Source organism: Silene latifolia, chromosome 5 (genome assembly GCF_048544455.1).
Source record: "Silene latifolia isolate original U9 population chromosome 5, ASM4854445v1, whole genome shotgun sequence".
Taxonomy (NCBI): Eukaryota; Viridiplantae; Streptophyta; class Magnoliopsida; order Caryophyllales; family Caryophyllaceae; genus Silene; species Silene latifolia.
This window is the reverse complement of record NC_133530.1, coordinates 15,815,654-15,838,459: the sequence shown is the minus strand read 5'-3', so window position 1 is coordinate 15,838,459 and position 22,806 is coordinate 15,815,654. Positions and strand designations below refer to the sequence as shown.

At 38.6% G+C, this 22,806-nt stretch overlaps 3 protein-coding genes across 15 annotated transcripts; all 3 read left to right on the top strand.

Annotated features, from left to right (window-relative positions):
- Positions 1 to 1,510: 1,510 nt before the first annotated feature.
- LOC141656838 (disease resistance protein RGA2-like) lies at positions 1,511 to 9,090 on the top strand. Of its 4 annotated transcripts, XM_074463911.1 has the most exons (3): positions 1,511 to 1,738; positions 1,986 to 2,089; positions 4,242 to 7,572. In XM_074463911.1, the coding sequence occupies exon 3, from the start codon at positions 4,361 to 4,363 to the stop codon at positions 7,310 to 7,312; it is 2,952 nt and encodes a 983-aa protein (XP_074320012.1). In that variant the 5' UTR covers positions 1,511 to 1,738; positions 1,986 to 2,089; positions 4,242 to 4,360; the 3' UTR covers positions 7,313 to 7,572. The 4 variants fall into 4 exon arrangements, 2 of the variants coding, with proteins under 2 accessions (XP_074320012.1, XP_074320011.1); XR_012548579.1 differs by lacking the exons at positions 1,511 to 1,738; positions 1,986 to 2,089 and adding an exon at positions 8,594 to 9,090 and having other exon boundaries at positions 3,661 to 7,436; XR_012548578.1 differs by lacking the exons at positions 1,511 to 1,738; positions 1,986 to 2,089 and adding an exon at positions 8,594 to 9,090 and having other exon boundaries at positions 3,661 to 7,456.
- Positions 9,091 to 10,693: 1,603 nt separating this feature from the next.
- Positions 10,694 to 17,697, top strand: LOC141656837 (disease resistance protein RGA2-like). Of its 10 annotated transcripts, XR_012548575.1 has the most exons (7): positions 10,694 to 11,040; positions 11,751 to 11,866; positions 13,105 to 13,618; positions 14,182 to 15,637; positions 15,926 to 16,009; positions 16,114 to 16,296; positions 16,456 to 17,697. XR_012548575.1 is itself a non-coding variant. In XM_074463905.1 (4 exons), the coding sequence occupies exon 4, from the start codon at positions 14,199 to 14,201 to the stop codon at positions 17,430 to 17,432; it is 3,234 nt and encodes a 1,077-aa protein (XP_074320006.1). In that variant the 5' UTR covers positions 10,694 to 11,040; positions 11,751 to 11,866; positions 13,110 to 13,618; positions 14,182 to 14,198; the 3' UTR covers positions 17,433 to 17,697. The 10 variants fall into 10 exon arrangements, 7 of the variants coding, with proteins under 7 accessions (XP_074320006.1, XP_074320010.1, XP_074320009.1 ...); XR_012548576.1 differs by lacking the exon at positions 11,751 to 11,866; XM_074463905.1 differs by having other exon boundaries at positions 13,110 to 13,618; positions 14,182 to 17,697.
- Positions 17,698 to 21,471: 3,774 nt separating this feature from the next.
- Positions 21,472 to 22,525, top strand: LOC141654914 (disease resistance protein RGA2-like). Its single transcript, XM_074462022.1, has 2 exons — positions 21,472 to 21,489; positions 21,650 to 22,525. Exons 1-2 carry the CDS (start codon positions 21,472 to 21,474, stop codon positions 22,523 to 22,525), a joined length of 894 nt encoding a protein of 297 aa, XP_074318123.1.
- Positions 22,526 to 22,806: the final 281 nt, after the last annotated feature.

Genomic DNA, 22,806 nt, shown 5'->3' with positions numbered 1-22,806 from the left:
GTTACTAACCAAATCAGAGGAGAGTTTGAGGCTCGGGATGACGGGATGGTGAGATACTTGGAAAGGGTGAGATATTTCGTTAGTAATTTGCGAACATGTCCTCTGTTGATGCCGGGGCTAGTACTTTCTGCGCCGGGGTTCCCGTCGCTTTGACGAGGAGGAGATACTAGAAGCCGTCCCGTTAAGGTTTGGGGGCCCTAGGTCTCCCTCTCCCGTTGTTGGTCCGCCCCTCCGGAGGATTTGGAGGATGAGGATGATGACGATGATGAGGGGCTCCGTTGATGGTGGAAGGACGATTAATCCGGATCATGGTGAGGCTCGCACGACGCCTCGACCGTGTATTTACAAATAAATTCGCAAGCGATTCCGGAGAGACTCTTTTCGAGATCATTTCTCCTTCGGTGAGGGTATAAGATTGTTATCCCCGAGGAGGGTCAAAGGCGGTCTCTGTCCTCCCCCGGGTCATATTGGCGTGTATATTAGGCATCTGGAGTATGGGCTCCGGTTTCCTTTGAATGAGCACGTCATGGCCATTATCAAGGCTATGAACGTCGCGTGGCCCAACCGCATCCGCCGCCATGAGGACGATAGTCAGCTTTGTGTGGATCTGTCTTTTTAGGGGGGAGGTCCCATCAGTTAACTTGTTTCGCCGCCTCCATAGTCTTCGGCCGTCAAAATCCATCCATGTGGAGGGGGGATGTATGGTACGGCCTAACAAAGAACCACGCCGATGCTTCAGAAGAAGCCGATACCAAAATTTTGCAAAAATACTTGCGCAGAATATACGTTCACATACATCGAAGCCCATACCACGGCATAGACTACGCCGGGGGCAAATTGATGGGGATATTCGCACCACGACCAAGTCAACACATCGAGCAAGGTCAAGGGTATTCACAAAGAAAGTCAACGACTAAGACAGACTAGCCGGTGAAGCCCATCGGCTACCATTACACTGGGTCTCGCCGCAGGAACCAGCTAGCCCGACACAACCGCGTACTCATATCCAAGACCCTCGGCGAGCCCGCCACAGTCCATCGGCCGAGGGTATAACGATCTTTTCACCGATAGCCACTTGGCCACTACGTGACAAAAGGTGAATGCCTATAAATACTCCTCAATCTTCATTGAGAAAAGGATCCACAAATTGACCTAATAACCACTATTCATCCTCAATATCTTCCTTATCTCTACAATACACTCTTAGCCGGAGTTACAACAACCTCTCTCTAAGTTCACTGACTTGAGCGTCGGAGTGAGTACGCTCGGCCAAAGCCGAGCCCTCAGTTTGTTCATCGTTTCAGGAGACCGCAAGGAGGATTCAAGCAAGGACATCATTCTACTAGCTACGAGTGGTAACAAACACCTGCTCTGGAATTAAACCCGGAACAGTATTTTCGAAATATGAATATTTTGAAAATGAAGACTTCTTCCAAGTGACACGAGTTGAAGCAACAGTCCTTTTACCTATACATAAGTGAGTCATTATTACAACACAACACAATCCTTGTGTAGCTTGTTTAACATGTTTTGACCACAATCACTTAATAATCACTTGATTCGGAGGTTGGACTAAATCCTGAAATAAAACATCTTAAGGCAAGATTAGAGTGGGTTTGTCATCATCAACAAAAGTGTTCTAACAATTCTCCTTCGTATCTTTAATTTCAATCTTCGGTACAATTGAATCCACGAAATCGTCGCTACAATTACCTCCTCATTTACTCTCTCATCATAGGTAACTAACTATTTTATTCTTCCTTTTCCGCCATTTCAATTTCTGATTTCTGAATTTTGTGTTTTCCATGGAATTTAGAATTTAGATGTTATGATTAGTTTTCCATGGAATCTGAAAATGAAAACAGTAATTTTCAATTTCCCGATTATTTTTCCTACGTTTCAGTCATTTTGTTCCGGCGATACCGATTTCTGACAAGTGTTTCTGAAATGAATGGAAACTGTGATTTGTGGATTTTATGATATAGGTGAAGAATTCACATGACCTCCGGGAGTACCGTACTCCATACACCTAGGCCATGATGAGAAATTTTGTGTTTAGAAGAGAAGACTTGATACCAAGAAAGATGAGGTAAATCCTTTATTAATTGGGTTATTTCATAGGAATAATCTAACCTATGCCCCTCCTTCTCATATTAATCCATACTATGTTTTAACTCAGAAAAATCCAAACTATTGCACCATTTATCTTGCGTTGAACTCGTCCCAAATATGACCTGATACCGTGGGTGAGCTTCAGGTAATTAGAGTGTGGCCCCCTTTTTTTCCTATTTTATTTCTGAATCTATAACCTTCTTTCATTTCTCTTCTTCCTCCATCATTCATTCATTCCCCTTTACTGCCACTACCGTCTCCTCACAAACCACCACCATAACACTTATGAGATATGCCGGCAGAGTCACTGATCGCCGGCGACCTATTACCCTACATCGATCTCAGCAAATTCCAATAAAATAAACCCAGAAAAATCAAAACCCCTAAACTTAAAAATTGGGTTTGTTTTGAATTTCTGGGGCTAATTTGGCTGGATTAGACGAAGGGTGAGGTGGCGGAAGGAGTGGTGAGGTGGCGGAAGGAGTGGTGAGGAGCGGACTGGGAGATTCGCCGGAGCGGAGGAGGAGGAAGATAGGGAAAGACGATGATTGGGGTGGAGCCGTGGACTTCGCCGGCGGCGAAATAACTAAGAGCGGCGCCGACGTGTTTCCGAGACATGGAGTAGATGGTGTATTGGTGTGTGCGGCAGATTTCATGAGGGTTTTACGGTCTTTACAACGGAATACTGCTTGTTTGTCCTCGATCTTCGACTGTGAACAACCATCTTCTCTAACTTACTGTGAATTTGGATAAGTAAAGTGCTAAAGTAATTAGAAAGTAAATAGGTAGCGTGTTTGCAGAATGGCAGGTGATATATTGGTTGGAAATTGATGGATAGAGAAGAGAGAAGAAGAATCTCGGGTGGATTTAATGAATTTTTATTTTTGTAAAAAAAAAAAATTGACCTGATCAATGGGTAGCCGGTTACTCAGTGTATTATGAGAATAATGTGTGCATAAATCAGATTATTCTCAGTTAAAGCATGGTGTGGATTAATATAAGAAGGGGAGACATAGGTTGGATTATTGTCATGAAATAACCCTTATTAATTTCATTGCTAAACATCAGTATTATACAGTACTTAGTGTTGGACGAGTACCTCAGAAGTTCCAATGTTTATTTGCATAACGGTGTCCAACACTAGTCAAAGTTATATCGTACTAGTAACATCATTAACTCGTTTTTTTTACTGTATCGTTACCGACATCAATTCATGAGTCCCCAATAATACAAAAACTTGTAGGCCAACAGAAAATTCTAACATAATAATCGTGCTGAATTTCTGTGAACCTCATATAGCGTAGCAAGTGGGAAGAAAATAAGGTAATCGACAACGAAAGAAAATTATTGCTATATCAATTAATGAGTGCGTAACTTTATGTTCATAAGAAAATTCAACACGTAATGCTTAGTTTCCTGGAAATTTACTTGTTCACTATATCAATATAAGTGATAGTAAGCTGGAAATGGTACCAATTAATCTATATCATTTTTTCCCCAATAATAAAGCCAACAGTATAAAGCCATTAGCTCGTTTTTTTTTTTTTTTGTCTTTTTTTACCGTACCCTTGCCGACATCAATTCATGATTCCCCAACTATACAAAAACTGGTAGGCCAACTGATCAGCTCACTGCTAACCACTCATATCTTTTTGAATGCCTGTGAACCTCATATAGTGTACTGTAGTAAATAAGGTACAACCAAAGAAAATTATTGGAAATTTCCTTCAGTCAATGAATGCATGACTTTCTGTTCATAAAAAAATTCAACACAATAATCAAGCCAACACTGTAATTCTTGGAAATTTCCTTGTTCACTTCAAACCAATCAACATCCTCTTCACTACAAAACTACTTGAGTTTTACGATTTTATTATTCACATTTCACAAATCCTCATTTTAAATACATCTACTCAACTACTCAATACCATACACAAAATCTTTTCCTAAGAAGGCAGTTTAGGATTACGAAATGGCTGAATCGATAGTGACTGAGTTGGTCAAAACTATTGGGGAGAAAGTGGGTTCTGAAGTTTGGAAAAAAATAGTTGGTGCAGCTGATATTGATTCTCAAATAAAAGAGCTTCAGGAATACAAAAATACAATTGAAGCTGCACTTCTTGATGCAGATTCATCCCAGGTGTGCACTCATTCTCAACGACTCGTGCTTGAGAAGCTTGAATGTGGGCTTGCCAAACTAATCGATTTCCAAGATGCAAAAGCTACAAAAGCCAAGCAGAAACAACTCATGGGAGGAAGTAAGTTCACTAAAGAGGCGCGCTTGTTCTTTTCTACTTCAAACCAGCTTGTATCCCCCTTCAAGGATGCTAGGAAAATCAACGGTATTACGGGGGAACTCAGTCGCGTTGCAAGAAACTATGCCCAATTTGGAAGCATAGTTAGCTCTTCAACTTTGAACCAAACCCGAATATTGAGCAATGTATCGGGGTCTTATATGAGTACTGATTTGGTAATTGGACGAGATGGAGACAGGGATAATATGGTAAGCTCGCTGTTAGACTCCTCCCCTGCTGCTGGTGTCCTCCCTGTTGCTTCCTTTGTTGGAATAGGTGGAGTTGGGAAGACTACATTGGCACAGTATGTGTACAACGATGAAAGGATTCAAACATATTTTGATTTGCAGCTTTGGGTTTCCGCCACCCAAGATTTTAATGTCAAGGATGTGTTACGGCAAATGGTGACGTGTGCCACTGATGATGAAAAAGCTCTCGACTGCGGGATTGATCAGCTCCAACGTCGTGTATACCAAACAATTGCTGGGAAGAGGTTTCTGCTTGTTTTGGATGGTGTGTGGGATGACGACAGTTTGAGAGCAAAATGGATAGAACTGAGAGCACTGCTCAGGGTCGGGGCTCAGGGGAGTAAAGTTCTCCTTACCACACGCAGCGAAACAGTGGCTAGAATTATTGGGACCCAAGACCCATTAATTGTTGGCGATTTAAAAGATGATGATTCATTCCTCCTCTTTCAATATGTGGCTGCTACAGAATGGCATGAGCCAGGGGTGGAGGCCATCGCGAAGGAGATTGCAGAGATGTGTCCTAAAGTTCCCCTTGTTATACGGGCAATTGGAAGCCTTTTAGCGGGGAAACATACTGTCCAGGAATGGCGAGCTTTTAGGAATGCTCAGCTTGCAAATTTTGCCTCCTATGGAAGTGATGTCATGGGCACACTCAAACTCAGTTACGATCAGTTAGGTACAAGGCTAAAACTCTGTGTTGTATACTGCTCTTTGTTCCCAAAGGGATTCCGATTCGAAAAAACTACTCTCGTTCGTCTTTGGATCGCCATGGGATATTGTGAAGCCGAGTACACAGACCAAAATCCAGAAGAGGTGGGAGAAGGATATGTGTTGTGCTTGTTAAGTCGAGGATTTTTCTACTGTAACAACATGGATGGGTATTATAAGTGCCCTGACAGTTTTCAGATGCACAACCTGATGCATGATTTAGTGCTCTCGATTGGCGGGTATAAGTATAAGATGGCAGATTCAAATACAAAAGAATTTGATGAAAGAGTCTGTCATGTATCATTCCACATGGTAGACGACTCGGTTTGGGAAGTCCCATCGTCACTATTAAAACTAAAGCAGTTGAAGTCGTTACTTCTCCCTCTTCCAGCAAATGATTGGGATTGGGTGTTCTTGAATCTAAGTAGACTTTCCCAATTATATGATATATTTACATCCAGAATTGAGTCTTTGAGGGCACTGCGGATGCATGGGCTATGGATTAATAAACTGCCAAGATCAATAGGCAAACTGATCCACTTGAGGTATCTCGATTTTTCGAACAACGTTATCCGTAAACTCCCCGAATCAATTACAGAGCTAGTGAATCTTTACTTACTTAACCTATCTTATTGTCGAAGCCTTGAAGAGTTGCCCGAGGACATAAACAAGCTAGTGATGCTGAGACACTTTAACCTCCTTGGTTGTGACAAATTGAGTCATATGCCCAAGGGGTTGCGAAGTTTGACGAGTCTTGAAACACTAGGCCATTTTGCCGTAGGAAAACCAAAAACCTCTCTCACTTCCTATGGATCCAAGGCTAAATTGGCGTGTGACCTAGCAGACCTAGGCTGTCTTGATAATCTTAAGGACGAGTTGAAAATCATTTTGGATGATCGATCAAAGGATATAGTGTCAGAAGCCAAAGCTGCAAATCTGGACAGGAAAGAGATTACTGAGTTTACTATGATATTTAGAGAGAGCAATATAGAAGATGGGATGGTGCTAGAGAACCTCAAACCCGGTGCTAATCTAAAATACCTGAATATAAATAAGTATGGAGGAAGAAGGTTGCCATGTTGGATGAGGGAAGGAATCCATTTATGGCTTCCGAATCTGGTTCGTATTACTATAGATGAGTGCAAAGAATGCATAAATATGTGTTCCTTTGGAAGACTCCCTCATCTTATATATCTATTCTTAGAGAGATTGGATAAGGTGGAGTACATAGAAGAAAATGGTAGTAGCAACAAAAGTGACATGGTAGTTCTCGCAAACGAGTGCCCTTCTGCTCCCTTATTCCCATCCCTGGCACAACTCTACCTCAAAGACATACCTGAATTGAAGGGATGGTGGAGTATGACAGAGTCTGCTCAAGATTGCAGTCAGAATCAACTCCTGAAATCGATGCCTGCATTTCCCAAATTGGGGAGTGTGCAAATGGACATGAAGGTGGTCATTTCATTGGCACAAGTGTTTCTACAACGTCTTTCTTCTTTACATTCTCTCTCTGTAGTGGAGCAAACATGTGGTCCTTCAAATATGCCTGCTAAGCAGAGACAACCTGTCGTTTTCCTCAACAGCTACCTTCCCTGGCTCCGTCACCTATTTTTTTCGAATAATCAAATGGAACATCTCCCTGAGGAGTTTCGAGGTATGTCTTCTTTGACATTCCTAAGGATAGACTCCTGTGAATTATTAGAGGCGGTTCCAGAGTGGATTGACAGCCTCACCTCCCTCGAAAGCCTTCGTATATTTAAATGCCCAAGATTGAAATCGCTGCCGCACGAGATCAGTAACCTATCCAACTTGAAGACACTAAGCCTTGTAGGATGCTCAAGCGAGCTTGAGGAGAGATGCCAATCGCCATCAGGAGAAGACTGGCCCAAAATTCAACATATTCTCAACATTACTATTCGACCCGCCAATCGCCATGACTTCGGCTGTTGATGTCGACACCGAAGGAGGAGATATGCTGGCCGGGTTTTTCGCTGCCAGTGGGGATGCGACGGTGGTGAGTAACCGGTGGTCAATTGAACGCCTGTGAGTGGCCGTTTGTGAGAGGACGGTTGTGGTGAGATGCCGCATTGTGTAGTACGTTTCTAATGATTGCACTATACTACATTGATTATTTTTTTTCCTTTTTCTATATACCACAGCATATGTTCAATTTAGTCAAATTAATAAGAAATAGTCATAATACTCCCTCCTATTCTAAATAACTCTCCCTATTTCCTTTTTCGTCTATTCGCAATACTCTCCCCATTTTCTTATTTGGCAAACTTTTATACTTATTTTAATCACCCATCCCACAACAATACCCCACAATACTCATACTTTATCTTATTTTAATCACCTTACCCCACAACAATACTTATTTTAATCACACAATACATTTCCTCTCTCCAATCTCCTACCCACTACAATACTTTACCATATAATACAATACTCCCCTCCCTTAATTCTCGTGCCCCCTCCATAAAAGGGGAGGGTTATTAAGAATAGGAGCCCTCCCTTAGTTCCCGTGCCCCCTCCATAAAAGGGGAGGGTTATTAAGAATAGGAGGGAGTATAAAATAACGAATTAATTACCCGTTCGTCAATTGAATAATCGTTCATAATTGAAGAATTTTAATGTGGTTGAAGATGGCTAAGGTTTCAACCAAAGAGGAGGAAGAGAGAATTAGGTTTAATGTTTTTTTTAGTGAAGGGTAAACAAATGGAAAGTTTGGTACAAAAAGTACTGTAATGAGTAAAATACGTAATGCGAAAATAAATTACGTACTTTTATTAAACGGAATTACTTTTTTTCACATACGGACTTTACTTTTTCACATACACTTTTCATTAATTTTCCAAATCGTACCCTTTTTTCCTAAAAGGCTGAACCTAAACAAATTGACTATTGTATGTATATTTTTTTTCCCTAAAATTGATCTACTTGCTCTAAAAACTTGAACAACGGATCACAATTTTTCATTTAATGAAGTAAGTTAATTGTTTATCAATAATAATATGTTTTGTTAAAATTATTATGATTAGTTTATCAATTAGTGAAATTAATATGTTTAATTGTTTATCACTATCATGGACATGGTTGGATCCATTTGATTTCTTTAGTTCGTAAATTAATAAATCGAATAAATAGTGGAGATGTTTGATTTTATAAATAGTGGCCTGATTTACTAGGGGAAGATTATGCAAATGAAACACAAATTGATAAATGTTGCAGGGGAGCCGTGTTACTTGGAAATTGGAATGCGACAAGTGGAAGCAGCAAGTGACTTAGCACCAAGTCTCCAACAGTTATCCCGACGAAGAGATTTGTTCTGTTATCTTTATCATCGTCAGTGTGGAAGGCGACATTATGGTCATCATCTGGAGAGTGAGGTCGGCCGGAGCACGGGTTGACTGGAGTAAGTTAGTCAGAGCGGGTTGCCGTAGGGAAATGAAGGAAAGGAAGATGAAAAAAAATCAATTGATTAAGAGAGAAAAAGAAATAACAGGGATAAAATTGTAAAAGACGTATATGAAAGAGTAAAATAAGTTTGTGAAAAAACACTATAACAAATTTACATCACAAAATATGATTTTTCCATAAAATCCACATACATAAGGAGGACTGGAGGAGTGGAGTCCTATTTTTTTTAAGATAAACTTGTGCTATTTTATACTCACTCTATTCAACTCTACTTTACATGTTTGTTTTATTACGTTTGTCAACGCGACTTTTACGTAGTAAATATCTTTAGCTACGTATTTGCAAAAATTACAAAAGTTAGATATTTTTAATGTACTCTTAAAGACGAATCAAATAAGATCTCACATGAATATATTTTAACTTATGTATCGAGAGAAAATTGAAGTTGAATACCCGTTTGTGAATAGTGTGCACAAGAGAAACATGCAAAGTGGACTTGAATGGAGGGAGAAACTATAAAGACGATATTACACAGTATACGATTAAACAACCAGGAAAAACAAACAACTTACAATACAAACTTAGGGGAATTAGATAACCCAAAACTACTAGAACTAGGACTAACTGAGCGAAAATTACAAGCCAAACTAACAGAAATTAAAATATGAAATTTCTTAAAAGATGGGTGATAGTAGTCCTCGAACTATAGTAAATCTGCCTCCTTCCTTTTAGACCTTTTAACTGCAACATTATTTGAAGTAGCATTTTCCGTGCACCTGCAAAAAAAAAGGTAAATTATCAACAGAAACCATCGATCTCTTCCTCGAATTAACACCTGACCTAACCATTCGACCCCTGCGAATAGAATGCTGCACCTTGCGACAACACTCCATGCTCGATTTCTTAATGACTGATTTCTCCTTGACTGCAACAAATTGAAACTGAACCAAGGATACTTTGTTAACCACAAACGTATCAGACGAAAGACGTTTCTTCTTGGCAATATGCGAATCAGACTCCACAAGACCCAACCCATCACTCTCAGACCCCAAATGCGAAGATAACTGACAGTGTTCTTCATGTAAAGGATAAGGAATGATAACTGCTGCTTCTCTTGAAATTTCTTCACGAGAGTTCTCGTCGGGATAAAATTTGTGAGATAAGGGGACGAACCTTCAAGAATGACAAAGATCTTTGATGGTAAAAAAGGAGATTCCTCTTAAGTAACAAACTCTCATAATCTTGGGATGACAAACGCAAATTATTATTAGGATGTATTTTGTTAGTGAAGGAGTATTTTCCATATCTTGAGATAAAAGTATTGGAGGATTTAGAGTCATCCTTAGCTGGCAAAGCCTCATTTAGGCTTTCCGAGTTCAAAATAATGTTAGAACCAGAACCACCAGTGGCAGAAACTAGATTTTCGGAGTCCATATTAATGTCAGAATCACTCACAAAAGGGATTTCGGAATCAATAGCAGAAGTTGTAATTGCAGCAAGAGAAGAAGAAACATCATCTATAACCCAAAGGAACGCTACTATAAGACGCTCATCCAAAACAGAAGGGATTTCAAACGTATTAACCACATCATTGGCTAGCAAAAGTTTCTTACCTTTCTTGACTGAGACCAAAGGGTTGAAAGGAGAACAGACTCGTTTCCCATTAACATTAAAAACTAAAAGGTCAGCCAAACAAAGGAGTTCCCGATTAACATCTTTGTTATGCGGTTCAAATTTCACAGGAAGCTCAAAGTCATCAAGTGCCTCGTTGAGAAGATTCAAATGTTTAAAAGACAGGCCTCTACGAAATAAGGCCTTAACATTACTCGGATCAAAAGATAAAACGAAAGTGCGGTAACAAACAACACGATTATACTGAGACAACTTTAATTCACAACCTGCTAAATTAAGGACAAGGGAGAGGGAGAGGGGAGTGGAGTCCTATTGACCTCCACTTGACCAAGTAAATCCAAACCTGTAAATTGATTGAAAACATCTATTCGGTCCAAAGCAAAGAATAGAATAATGTCGAAACTCGGTCCGGAATACCGGTTCGCCCCGTGGAGGACCTACTAAATCCAACAATCGGCCCATCACCGAATAATTACTCAGTTCAACGTCTTCTCTGTTGTTCTCAGTCCTCTATGATGAACAACAATGGAGTTATTCTTCTTCGTATCTTTAACTTCATTCTTCGCTACAATTGAATACACCAAATCGTCCCTACAATTACCTCCTCGTTTACTCTCTCATCATAGGTAACTATTTTATTCTTCCTTTTCCGCCATTTCAATTTGTGATTTGTTAATTTTGTGTTTCCATGGAATTTAGATGTTATGATTAGTTTTCCATGGAATCTGAAAATGAAAACAGTAATTTTCAATTTCCCGATTATTTACATGGAATGTGATTTGTGGATTTGATGATATTGGTGAAGAATTTAGGGTTTGTTACTCCGTATTAAGGAAATACTGTTTTTCAGATTCTATTAATTGACGAAATCGAAAAAATGTGACATTTTGTATGCTATGTATATTAGCCCCAGAGCTTAGGTTGAAGAAGATTTGTTGATTTTGATCGCTTTGAATGTTAGATTCATTAAGAAAATTATTAACTGCTAGTTAATAAGATGATGGTGATAAAAAAGAAGTGCAGACCTCTTGCGTCCTCCAGGAGGACCGTCCTCCTTACACCTAAAGGCAATCTACCAAGTGGAATATTATAAAGGCTTAGGTGTAAGGAGTATACGGTCCTCCAGGATGACACAAGAATTTTTCGTCTGGAAAAATTGCCGAGGCTTTGGTCATATTCACCTTTCATAAGGTGGCTGTAATTGGTGTTAAACTATGACGTAACTTAAGATATTAATTACTTCCTCCTTTTTATACATTTAAATTTTCAATTTTCACTTTCAGTTCGACAGAAAGCTATTTTGGTGTTAATTCTTACACTTTGAAAGTTAAAAAAGATTGAAGATTGAAGTCGGTGTCCTCCTTAAACCTAAAGGCATATGTATGCTTTCCATCCCCCTCCTCTGAATTCCCGTTACATCATCAACAACAACATTACCCCATTGCCTCAAAGGTACTTGTAAATTACGGGCTAAAGGGAGTCGGATATATGCAACCTGCCTTACTGTATTTCCGTTATCCTTGCAAAATCCGAACTATGATGAGTAATAACATTAATAATTAACCCAGACTTGGCAGTGGCTCTCTTTCCAATGGCTTTTGATGGCATCTACCAGTGTATTCTTTGATGGCTTAGCATGTTTGCATTGTAAAGTACATTGTTTCGGCATAAGTAGATAACCACTGAAAGATAGTTACTCCCTCCGTCCCGGTCATTTGTTGTCCTTTGGTTTTGGCACAAAGACCAAGGAAAGAGGAGGGAGCCAATTACTAAATGAAAAGTGGAATAAATTGAGGGTGAATGATCAAATTACTCATCAAATTCACTCTTAAAATAGAAAGGACAACAAATGACTAAGACACGCCAAAATGGAAAAGGACAACAAATGACCGGGACAGAGGGAGTATAACTTATAAGCTTATAAATCCAACTATAGAGATGATTTTCTCTTCTTTGTTTCATCAAGGCATTAACATGTATTCACTGTTGTTCATTTCATAATTGTTGGTAGGAATGTAACCACTCCGTCGGATGGTTAGCTCACTCTAGAACTGCAAGAGTAATATAACTAGAGTTCAAAATCAATGCAAAGGTTCAGATCGGCTTGCAAGATTTATAGCTTGAGCTTAGTTCAAGTACATGTTATAAAGAAAAAGAAAGTTGCATCTCTGTTTGTGAGTTAAAAATCTCATTTTTACCAGACGTGATTTGCCATGGTTTAGTAAGTTGTGGTCTACTAATTACGTTTTACATTATTTTGTTCTTAATATTCTAATCAATCGCAGCTACTTAGGCTTAAAATCAAATTAAAATTTGATCCTATCGGAGCTGAAACTAGCCAGACTCCTGCAGAGATAGTCGTCATGTTTGAATGTTTGATTGTAAATTGTGCCCTTTCGAGTTTCAACAATAGGATAGGTGTCTAGTGATCATCGTTATGGGAATTACTTAATAGATCATGACGTAAAATTTTCTGTTGTAAATTTAGAAATCAAGGTAATTTTGTGATTAGTTTATATTGGTCTATATTGAGCTGTTCTGTTCACAAAACTTATCCTGATTCCCGTAGTGCCGGAGATTACATTATTGTGGTTTTATCGGTGTTCTTCACATGTGAACAATGTTTTAACCTTAGCTATTTGTCCTGCTGATTTTGATGTATCCCTCTTCTGTGATTTATGTTGTCTCAGGACAGGTTGGCAAGCCCTCTTGAGAGCCTGACAATCGCGGACACAGTAGCAAAATTGTTAAGCTTGGTGGTTGAGAATTGACGCTTCAAGTAGACGGAGCGAGTGTGTTTGGTGTCACGAAAATTGTCGTGAGTGCGGTTCCAAAGTTGTTTGGCAGTGGCACCGGGTTGAAGGATTGTGAGGAGGAGATCTTGGGAGATGGTGGTAAAAATCCATTGTTTAACAATGGCATCGAGACGAGTCCATAGGGCTGGCCTAATATATAGAGGATTTGTCGTCATCAGATGTATCACACCCTCATCTCCTAATGGTGCAGCGGAGATGTGGTCCCTTCGAAAGCCTGCGCAGTATCCACGAGTCATAGTGAGCCTTTTCCATGTCAACGGAGATGGGGAATGTGGTGTTTGATGTAGCCAAGGGAGGGATGATAGACATGTTGTTTGGTGGCCATGAAGAGAAATTTTGTGTTTAGAAGAGAAGGGGAGGAAGAAGACTTGATACCAAGAAAGATGAGGTAATCCTTTATTAATTTCATTGTTAAACATCAGTATAAATAAATAGGCAACACAATAAGATTCTATGCAATATTATACACGATTAACTCGGTTTTTTACCGTACCCTAATAATACAAAAACTTGTAGGCCAACTGGTCAAAAGAAAATTCAACATAATAATGAAGCCAAAACTACAAAACTACAATACTGATCAGCTTACTGCTAAGTGCTAACCACTCATATCTTGCTGAATTTCTGTGAACCTCATTTAGCGTAGCAAGTGGGAAGAAAATAAGGTACTCGACAACGAAAGAAAATTATTGCTATGAGTATCAATTAATGAGTGCATAACTTTATGTTCATAAGAAAATTCAACACGTAATGCTTAGTTTCCTGGAAATTTACTTGTTCACTATATCAATATAAGTGATAGTAAGCTGGAAATGGTACCAATTAATCTATATCATTTTCTTAACTACAAACCAATCAAGATCCTCTTAACTTCACTATATCAATAAAGTGATTTTATTATCACATCTCACAAATCCTCATTCTAAATCCACAAAATCTTCTCTTAAGAAGACGGGGAGGACAGCAAAATGGCGGAATCGATGGTGACTGAGTTGCTTAAAAGTATTGGTGAGAAAGTGGGTTCTGAAGTTTGGAAAACAATAGTAGATGCAGCTAACATCGAGTCTCAAATAAAAGGGCTTCAGGATATCAAAAATACAATTGAAGCTACACTTCTTGATGCAGATTCATCGCAGGTGTGCAGTCATTCTCAACGAGACGTGCTCCAGAAGCTTGAATGTGGACTTGCCAAATTAATCGATTTCCAAGATGCAAAAGCTACAAAAGCCAAGCAGAAACAACTCATGGGAGGAAGTAAGTTAACCAGAGAGGCACGCTTGTTTTTTTCCACTTCAAACCAGCTAGTATCCCCTTGCAAGGATGCTAGGAAAATCAAGGGTATTACGGGGGAACTGAGTCGCGTTGCAAGAAACCATGCCCAATTTGGAAGCATAGTTAGCTCGTCATCGTATAACCAAACCCAAACATTGAGCAATATATCGGGGTCTTATATGAGTACTGATATGGTAATTGGACGAGATGGAGACAGGGATAAGATGGTAACCTCGCTGTTAGACTCCTCCGCTGCTGCTGGTGTACTCCCTGTTGCTTCCATTGTTGGAATGGGTGGAGTTGGGAAGACTACATTGGCTCAATATGTGTACCATGATGAAAGGATTATAAGATATTTTGATTTGCAGCTTTGGATTTCCGCCACCCAAGATTTTAATGTCAAGGATGTGTTACGGCAAATGGTGACATGTGCCACTGATGAAAAAGCTCTCGACTGCGGGATTGATCAGCTCCAACGGCGTCTATATCAAAAAATTGCTGGGAAGAGGTTTCTGGTTGTTTTGGATGGTGTGTGGGATGACGACAGTTTGAGAGCAAAATGGATAGAACTGAGAGCACTGCTCAGGGCCGGGGCTCAGGGGAGTAAAGTTCTCCTTACCACACGTAGCAAAACTGTTGCTAGAATTATTGGGACCCAAGAACCATTAATTGTTAGTGATTTAGAAGATGATGATTCATTGCTCCTCTTTCAGCATGTGGCTGCTACGGAGTGGCATGAGCCAGGGGTGGAGGCCATCGCCGAGGAGATTGCAAAGATGTGTCCTAAAGTTCCCCTTGTTATACTGGCAGTTGGAAGCCTTTTGGCGGGGAAACATACTGTCCAGGAATGGCGATCTTTTAGGAATGCTCAGCTTGCAAATTTTGCCTCCTATGGAAGTGATGTCATAGGCACACTCAAACTCAGTTACGATCAATTAGGTACAAGGCTAAAACTCTGTGTTGTATACTGCTCTTTGTTCCCAAAGGGATTCGAATTCCAAAAAACTACTCTCGTTCGTCTTTGGATCGCCATGGGATATGTTGAAGGCGAGTACACAGACCAAAATCCAGAAGAGGTGGCAGAAGGATATGTGTTGTGCTTGCTAAATCAAGGATTTTTCTATTCTACAGGCAGGTATGGGTATAAGTGCCCTGACTTTTTTCAAATGCACAACCTGATGCATGATTTAGTGCTCTCGATTGGTGGGTTTAAGTATAGAATGGCAGATTCAAATACAAATGAATTTGATGAAAAAGTCCGTCATGTATCATTCCATATAGAAAACCACTCGGGTTGGGAAGTCCCATCGTCACTATTAAAACTGAAGCAGTTGAAGTCGTTCCTTCTCCCTTTTCCTTCATATTGTTTGAAGTCCTTGAATATAAGTAAACTTTTCCAGTTATATGATATATTTACATCCAGAATTGAGTCTTTGAGGGCACTGCGGATGCATGGGCTACGGATTACTAAACTGCCAAGATCAATAGGCAAACTAATCCACTTGAGGTATCTTGATTTTTCGAACAACCTTATCCGTAAACTCCCCGAATCAATTACACAGCTAGTGAATCTTTACTTACTTGACCTATCTCATTGTCAAAACCTTGAAGCGTTGCCCGAGGACATAAACAAGCTAGTGATGCTGAGACACCTTAACCTCTTTGAGTGTGACAAATTGAGTCATATGCCCAAAGGGTTGGGAAGTTTGACAAGTCTTGAGACACTAGGCCATTTTGTTGTGGGAAAACCAAGAACCTTTCTCACTCCTTATGGATCCAAGGCTAAATTGGCTTGTGATCTAGCAGACCTAGGCTATTTTGATAATCTTAAGGGCAATCTGACAATCGTTTTGGTCGATCGATCAAAGGATATAGTGCCAGAAGCCAAAGCTGCAAATCTGGACAGGAAAGAGATTACTGGGTTTAATATGATATTTAGAGAGAGCAATATAGAAGACGAGATGGTGCTAGAGAACCTCAAACCCGGTGCTAATCTAAAATGGGTGTGTATAGAAAACTATGGAGGAAGGAGGTTGCCATGTTGGATGAGAGAAGGAATCCATTTATGGCTTCCGAATCTGGTTAAAGTTACAATAACTGATTGCAAAGAATGCATAAATATGTGCTCATTTGGAAGACTCCCTCATCTACGGTATCTAATCTTAAAGAGATTGGATAAGGTGGAGTACATAGAAGAAAATGGTAGTAGCAACAAAAGCGACATGGTAGTTCTAGCAGACAAGTGCCCTTCCGCTCCCTTATTCCCGTCCCTGGAAGAACTCTGCCTCAAAAACATACCTGAGTTGAAGGGATGGTGGAGAATGACAGAGTCTGCTCAAGATTGCAGTAAGAATCAACTCCTGAAATCGATGCCTGCATTTCCCATATTGGAGAGAGTGACAATGGACATGGAGTTGGTCATTTCATTGGCACAAGTGTTTCTACAACGTCTTTCTTCTTTACATTCTCTCTATATTTGTGGCAAAATCAAGGATGTAGCAGAGCAAACATGCGGTCCTTCAAATGTGGATGTTAAGCAGATCAGACAACCAGCCATCCTCCTCAAAAACTACCTCCCCATGCTTCGTGACCTAAGTTTTGAGAATAATCAAATGGAACATCTTCCTGAGGAGTTTCGAGGTATGTCTTCTTTGACAACCCTAGAAATATACAAGTGTGAAGCATTAGAGTCCGTTCCAGAGTGGATTGACAGCCTCACCTCCCTCGAAAGCCTTGAAATATTTAAATGCCCAAGATTGAAATCGCTGCCGCAAGAGATCAGTAACCTATCCAACTTGAAGACACTAAGCCTTGTAGGATGCTCAAGCGAGCTTGAGGAGAGATGCCAATCACCATCAGGAGAAGACTGGCCCAAAATTCAACATATTCTCAACATTACTATTCGACCCGCCAAAAATGAGGAAGAATGAAATGAATCAACCAAGTGAAGAGTTAATTTCTATGGAGATGATTAAGAAGAGTTAATTTCTCAACATTACTATTCTAGTGGTACATTTATTCTCATTTTTGGTTTTCCGTTCAATAAGTGTCCCTTAAAATGAGAAGAAGTGTTTTATGTTATAAACTTATTGTCTGCATAGGTGTTGTAATTGTCCATTACTTTTTTTGGTTGCATTACTGATCTAATCAAACAATTTTAGATTCAGTTTAGATTTAATCAAACAAATTTAACTAGTCCCCCTCTACTGAATAGTTTATACTAGCTTTATTTTGTGGAGAGAAAGTAAAGTAGGTGTAAATTATTGAATGAGACGGAAGGAGTGGGAACGAATTATGGTTTTGATTCTGTTGTGCTAAAAGTGTCTATGTCACTAAACCCGAGACTTAAATTTCAAACTTTGAATAAACATGAAAAAAAAAGAGCAATAAAAATAAAATTGAAAGAGGAAATTGGAGTAAACTCGTTCTGAAAAATTGGGGAAAGGGAATAGAAAAAAGTGTCAAACAAACACTAACAAAGAGAAAAGACAGTATATAGATTGTACATCTGAGGTATTATATCTGGATTTTGTACATTTTTAATTTTATAATAAATTTTTTGAGTTTCATTTAAAAAATAGGAGTTTTTAGTATAAGTTTTTGAGCTCATTCATTTAAACATTAAGCGAAAAAAAATACAAAATTGCTCAAAAACTATACTTATAAATTCAATTCATTTTGAGTTTTATCATAAAAAAATTATTATAGAACTTGTAAAATTTAAATGCTCAAAAAAATACATATAAACTCAACAACTAAGGTAATACATCCGATGCGTAATCCTTTTTCTCGAGAAATGAGGGGTTTCATTCTCTTTCCCTTTCCTTATTACCCATTTACCAAACGCTCCCTAATAATGCCATGTGTAACCTATTTTTGTTCGATTATTACTTCCAAAATTACGTTCCTTCGTTTTGTTTTAGAATAATAGAACGACAAAAGAGAAAAAAATCAACCAAAATTATATTTTGATTCTAAAAAAAAATTGTCCCAAAACATTTCATCATTTCACTTGTATAGATTTATCTTTGAACAATTTAAAGCTCAATTTATTATTAAGCATGACCTTCGAATATTGACGTGATAACATTCTCCAATCGATTCCCGAACACATCATTGCCTTAAATTCATCGTAGCTTATGCGACCATCCTGCATAATCAATGTCACCATACCGTCAATGAATTATGGTGACAGAATCAGAATTTATAGCTATAGATAGGGCCTAAAAATGAACGAAATTTCTAAATCCAAATTGCTACCACGAGTAACCACTTTTTGAGAACTGCTACCAAGGTAAAAAAAAATTTTAAAAACTGCTACCATATTCATTGGTTCGGTTAAAAGTCAGTACCAATTCACACCGAGTCCCAATTTTTAACGTAAAAAGACTAAACTACCCCTTCTTTAACCTTTGCCCCTTCTTTAACCTTTCCCCCCTTTCTTACCCAGACACATAACTCCTTAACTTCATCACTCTACTGTATCAAATTCACCTTCATTACTCTAATTTTCAACTTCATCACTCATACCTTATCAAATTAATCTACTTATTTGAAGAATTTAACCTAACAAAATTCATTTTCTTCACTTAAGTTTATTTAACTGGAAAGCCCTTTACTTGTCGACATTTTCTACTCATTCTCAGGTTTCCTTTCCTACTTTACTCTTTATTCTTAATCAACATTTAATTTAGTAGTACAAATTTCATAATGTTTATTGATTTCTTCAGTTATTTGTTTACTAGATTCCATGATTGAATTCTTTATTAGATTCCATAAAACCCTAATTTTTCGATTTTTAATTTCATTGAAATTTGTTCCATTGATTTCTTTAATTAAACTTTTGTCTTTGTTATCACTTTAAACTCGGTTGATTGCATAGATTTGACTAATTCAATTGGTTGTTTTCTAGAAAGTTGATAGCTTTCCTTTATCTAAAATTGTATAAACCCATTGTTTAATATGCTAATGTTACATTACCCTTGATTCGACAGGAGTTGATGGAGTACAAGGGCTGAGAATGAATGAATTGAAAGGAAATGTTAACTGATAGAAGAGATTGAAAGAGAAATTTAAAGAATGGATTTGAAAGAAATGTTACCTAATGAAATAAGAAAATGAAGGAGAGATTGAAGATGGATTAATGGAGTAGAAGATTGTAGTGTTTGAAGAGGAAAATGTTATAAGGAAGAGGGGAAGGGTATAATAGGAAGACAAAATATAACTTAATCTAAAGATTTGAAATGAATGACTGAGATTCATTCATTTAGCCTCGTTTAATGAATTGGTACTGATTTTTAACCGAAGCAATGAATCTGGTAGCAGTTTTTAAACTTTTTTTTTACCTCGGTAGCAGTTCTCAAAAAGTGGTTTACTCGTGGTAGCAGTTATAAAAAAACCCAAATAAAAGTATGATAAAAATCTCATAAAATATTTTTACATTTACAATAAATGTTAAATTTTTTAGAATTTTGAGAAATACTTGCTATTATAATTACATATTATATAAAAGTTATAAGGTTAAAAAAAATGATGATTAATTATATTATAAAATGAATTTTGGTTAAATATTCATGAAAAATCAGTAGGGTTTAATTTTATTTTTGACTAAAGTTATTGGGATTAATTGCTACAAATGAAACATAAAGGGTTTGATTTCACTATTGAACAAACTTAAGGGGTAAATTACCACTTTCGCAGATTTGAAAGTATGTGAGAGTTAAAACTCCGTTTAAGTGCGTGGGTTGGAAAACAAAGAACCCCAATAGATATTTTGGTCGGGAAAGTATAAAATTTTGGATTACAATTCTACACTTCTACCGTTGTGCAAAAATAAAATTTGGGTTAATTTTAATTAGATTTTTTAGAAAAGTTTGATTGACCTGTTTGCCCGGTCTAAACATGAGGAGTGGAGTCCTACTGTAGGCCTAACCAAGTAAATCCAGACCCGTAAATCAATTGAAAACATCTGAATTAATATACTCTCTCCTAGACGCTTATTTATTCCCTCTTTTCCTTTTCATGATAGTTGGATTTTTTTCCTAATTCATTTACATGTGGGGTAGAATAATTTGTGTGATGTAAAATCATTTTCTACTCCTATAGTGCAAAATGGAAGGGGAAGAAATGAACGAGTATGTTCGGACTAATACCGAAACTCGATCTGGAATACCAGTTTGCCCCGTGGAGGACCTACTAAATCCATCAATCGGCCCATCAAAGAATAATTACTCCGTACAACGTCTTCTCTGCTGTTCTCAGTCCTCTCTGATGAACAACCATGGAGGTTTTGTCCTACCTCCTGTCTCCTACCTATTCTTCTTCGTATCTTTAACTTCAATCTTCGCTACAATCGAATGCACGAAATCGCCGCTACAATTACCTCCTCATTTTCTCTCTCATCATAGGTAACTAACTATTTTATTCTTCCGTTTCCGCCATTTCAATTTCTGATTTCTGAATTTTGTGTTTTCCAAGGAATTGATATTTTAGATGTTATGATTAGTTTTCCATGGAATCTGAAAATGAAAACAGTAATTTTCAATTTCCGGATTATTGTTCCTAGGTTTCAGTCATTTTGTTCCGGCGATACCGATTTCTGACAAGTGTTTCTGAAATGAATGGAAACCGTGATTTGTGGATTTTATGATATTGGTGAAGAATTCACATGACCTCACTCAATACACCTAGGCCATGAAGAGAAATTTTGTGTTTAGAAGAGAAGACTTGATACCAAGAAAGATGAGGTAATCCTTTATACAGTACTTGGTGTTGGACTAGTACCTCCGAAGTTCCAATGTTTATTTGCATAACGGTGTCCAACACTAGTCAAAGTTATCGTACTAGTAACATCATTAACTCGTTTTTTTACCGACATCAATTCATGAGTCCCCAATAATACAAAAACTTGTAGGCCAACTTGTCAAAAGAAAATCTTGCTGAATTTCTGTGAACCTCATCTAGCGTAGCATGTGGGAAGAAAATAAGGTAATCCACAACGAAAGAAAATTATTGCTATGGCCTATGAGTATCAATTAATGACTGCCTAACTTTATGTTCATAAGAAAATTCAACACAATAACAACGGAAAATGTACGCGGTGCCCTTGAACTTTATGTTTTTCCCGAAATAACCAATTTTTTGGGAGAGAATTGTTGGTGCAGCTGATGTTGATTCTCAAATCAAAGAGCTTCAGGATATCAAAAATACCATTGAAGCTACACTTCTTGATGCAGATTCATCCCAGGTGTACACTCATTCTCAACGACTCGTGCTTGAGAAGCTTGAATGTGGGCTTGCCAAACTAATCGATTTCCAAGATGCAAAAGCTACAAAAGCCAAGCAGAAACAACTCATGGGAGGAAGTAAGTTCACCAAAGAGGCGCGCTTGTTCTTTTCCACTTCAAACCAGCTAGTATCCCCCTTCAAGGATGCTAGGAAAATCAACAGTATTACCGGGGAACTCAGTCGCGTCGCAAGAAACTATGCCCAATTTGGAAGCATAGTTAGCTCGTCATCTTATAACCAAACCCGAATATTGAGCAATGTAACGGGGTCTTATATGAGTACTGATATCGTAATTGGACGAGATGGAGACAGGGATAAGATGGTAAGCTTGCTGTTAGACTCCTCAGCTGCTGCTGGTGTCCTCCCTGTTGCTTCCTTTGTTGGAATAGGTGGAGTTGGGAAGACTACATTGGCACAGTATGTGTACAATGATGAAAGGATTAAAACATATTTTGATTTGCAGCTTTGGGTTTCCGCCACTCAAGATTTTCATGTCAAAGATGTGTTACGGCAAATGGTGACATGTGCCACTGATGATGAAAAAGCTCTCGACTGCGGGATTGATCAGCTCCAACGTCGTGTATACCAAACACTTGCTAGGAAGAGGTTTCTGCTTGTTTTGGATGGTGTGTGGGATGACGACAGTTTGAGAGCAAAATGGATAGAACTGAGAGCACTGCTCAGGGCCGGGGCTCAAGGGAACAAAATGGAAGAGGTTTCTCCTTACCACACGTAGCAAAACAGTTGCTAGAATTATTGGGACCCAAGAACCATTAATTGTTAGTGATTTAGGAGATGATGATTCATTACTCCTTTTTCAATACGTGGCTGCTACAGAATGGCATGAGCCAGGGGTGGAGGCCATCGCGAAGAAGATTGCAGAGATGTGTCCTAAAGTTGCCCTTGTTATACGGGCAATTGGAAGCCTTTTAGCGGGGAAACATACTGTCCAGGAATGGCGAGCTTTTAGGAATGCTCAGCTTGCAAATTTTGCCTCCTATGGAAGTGATGTCATAG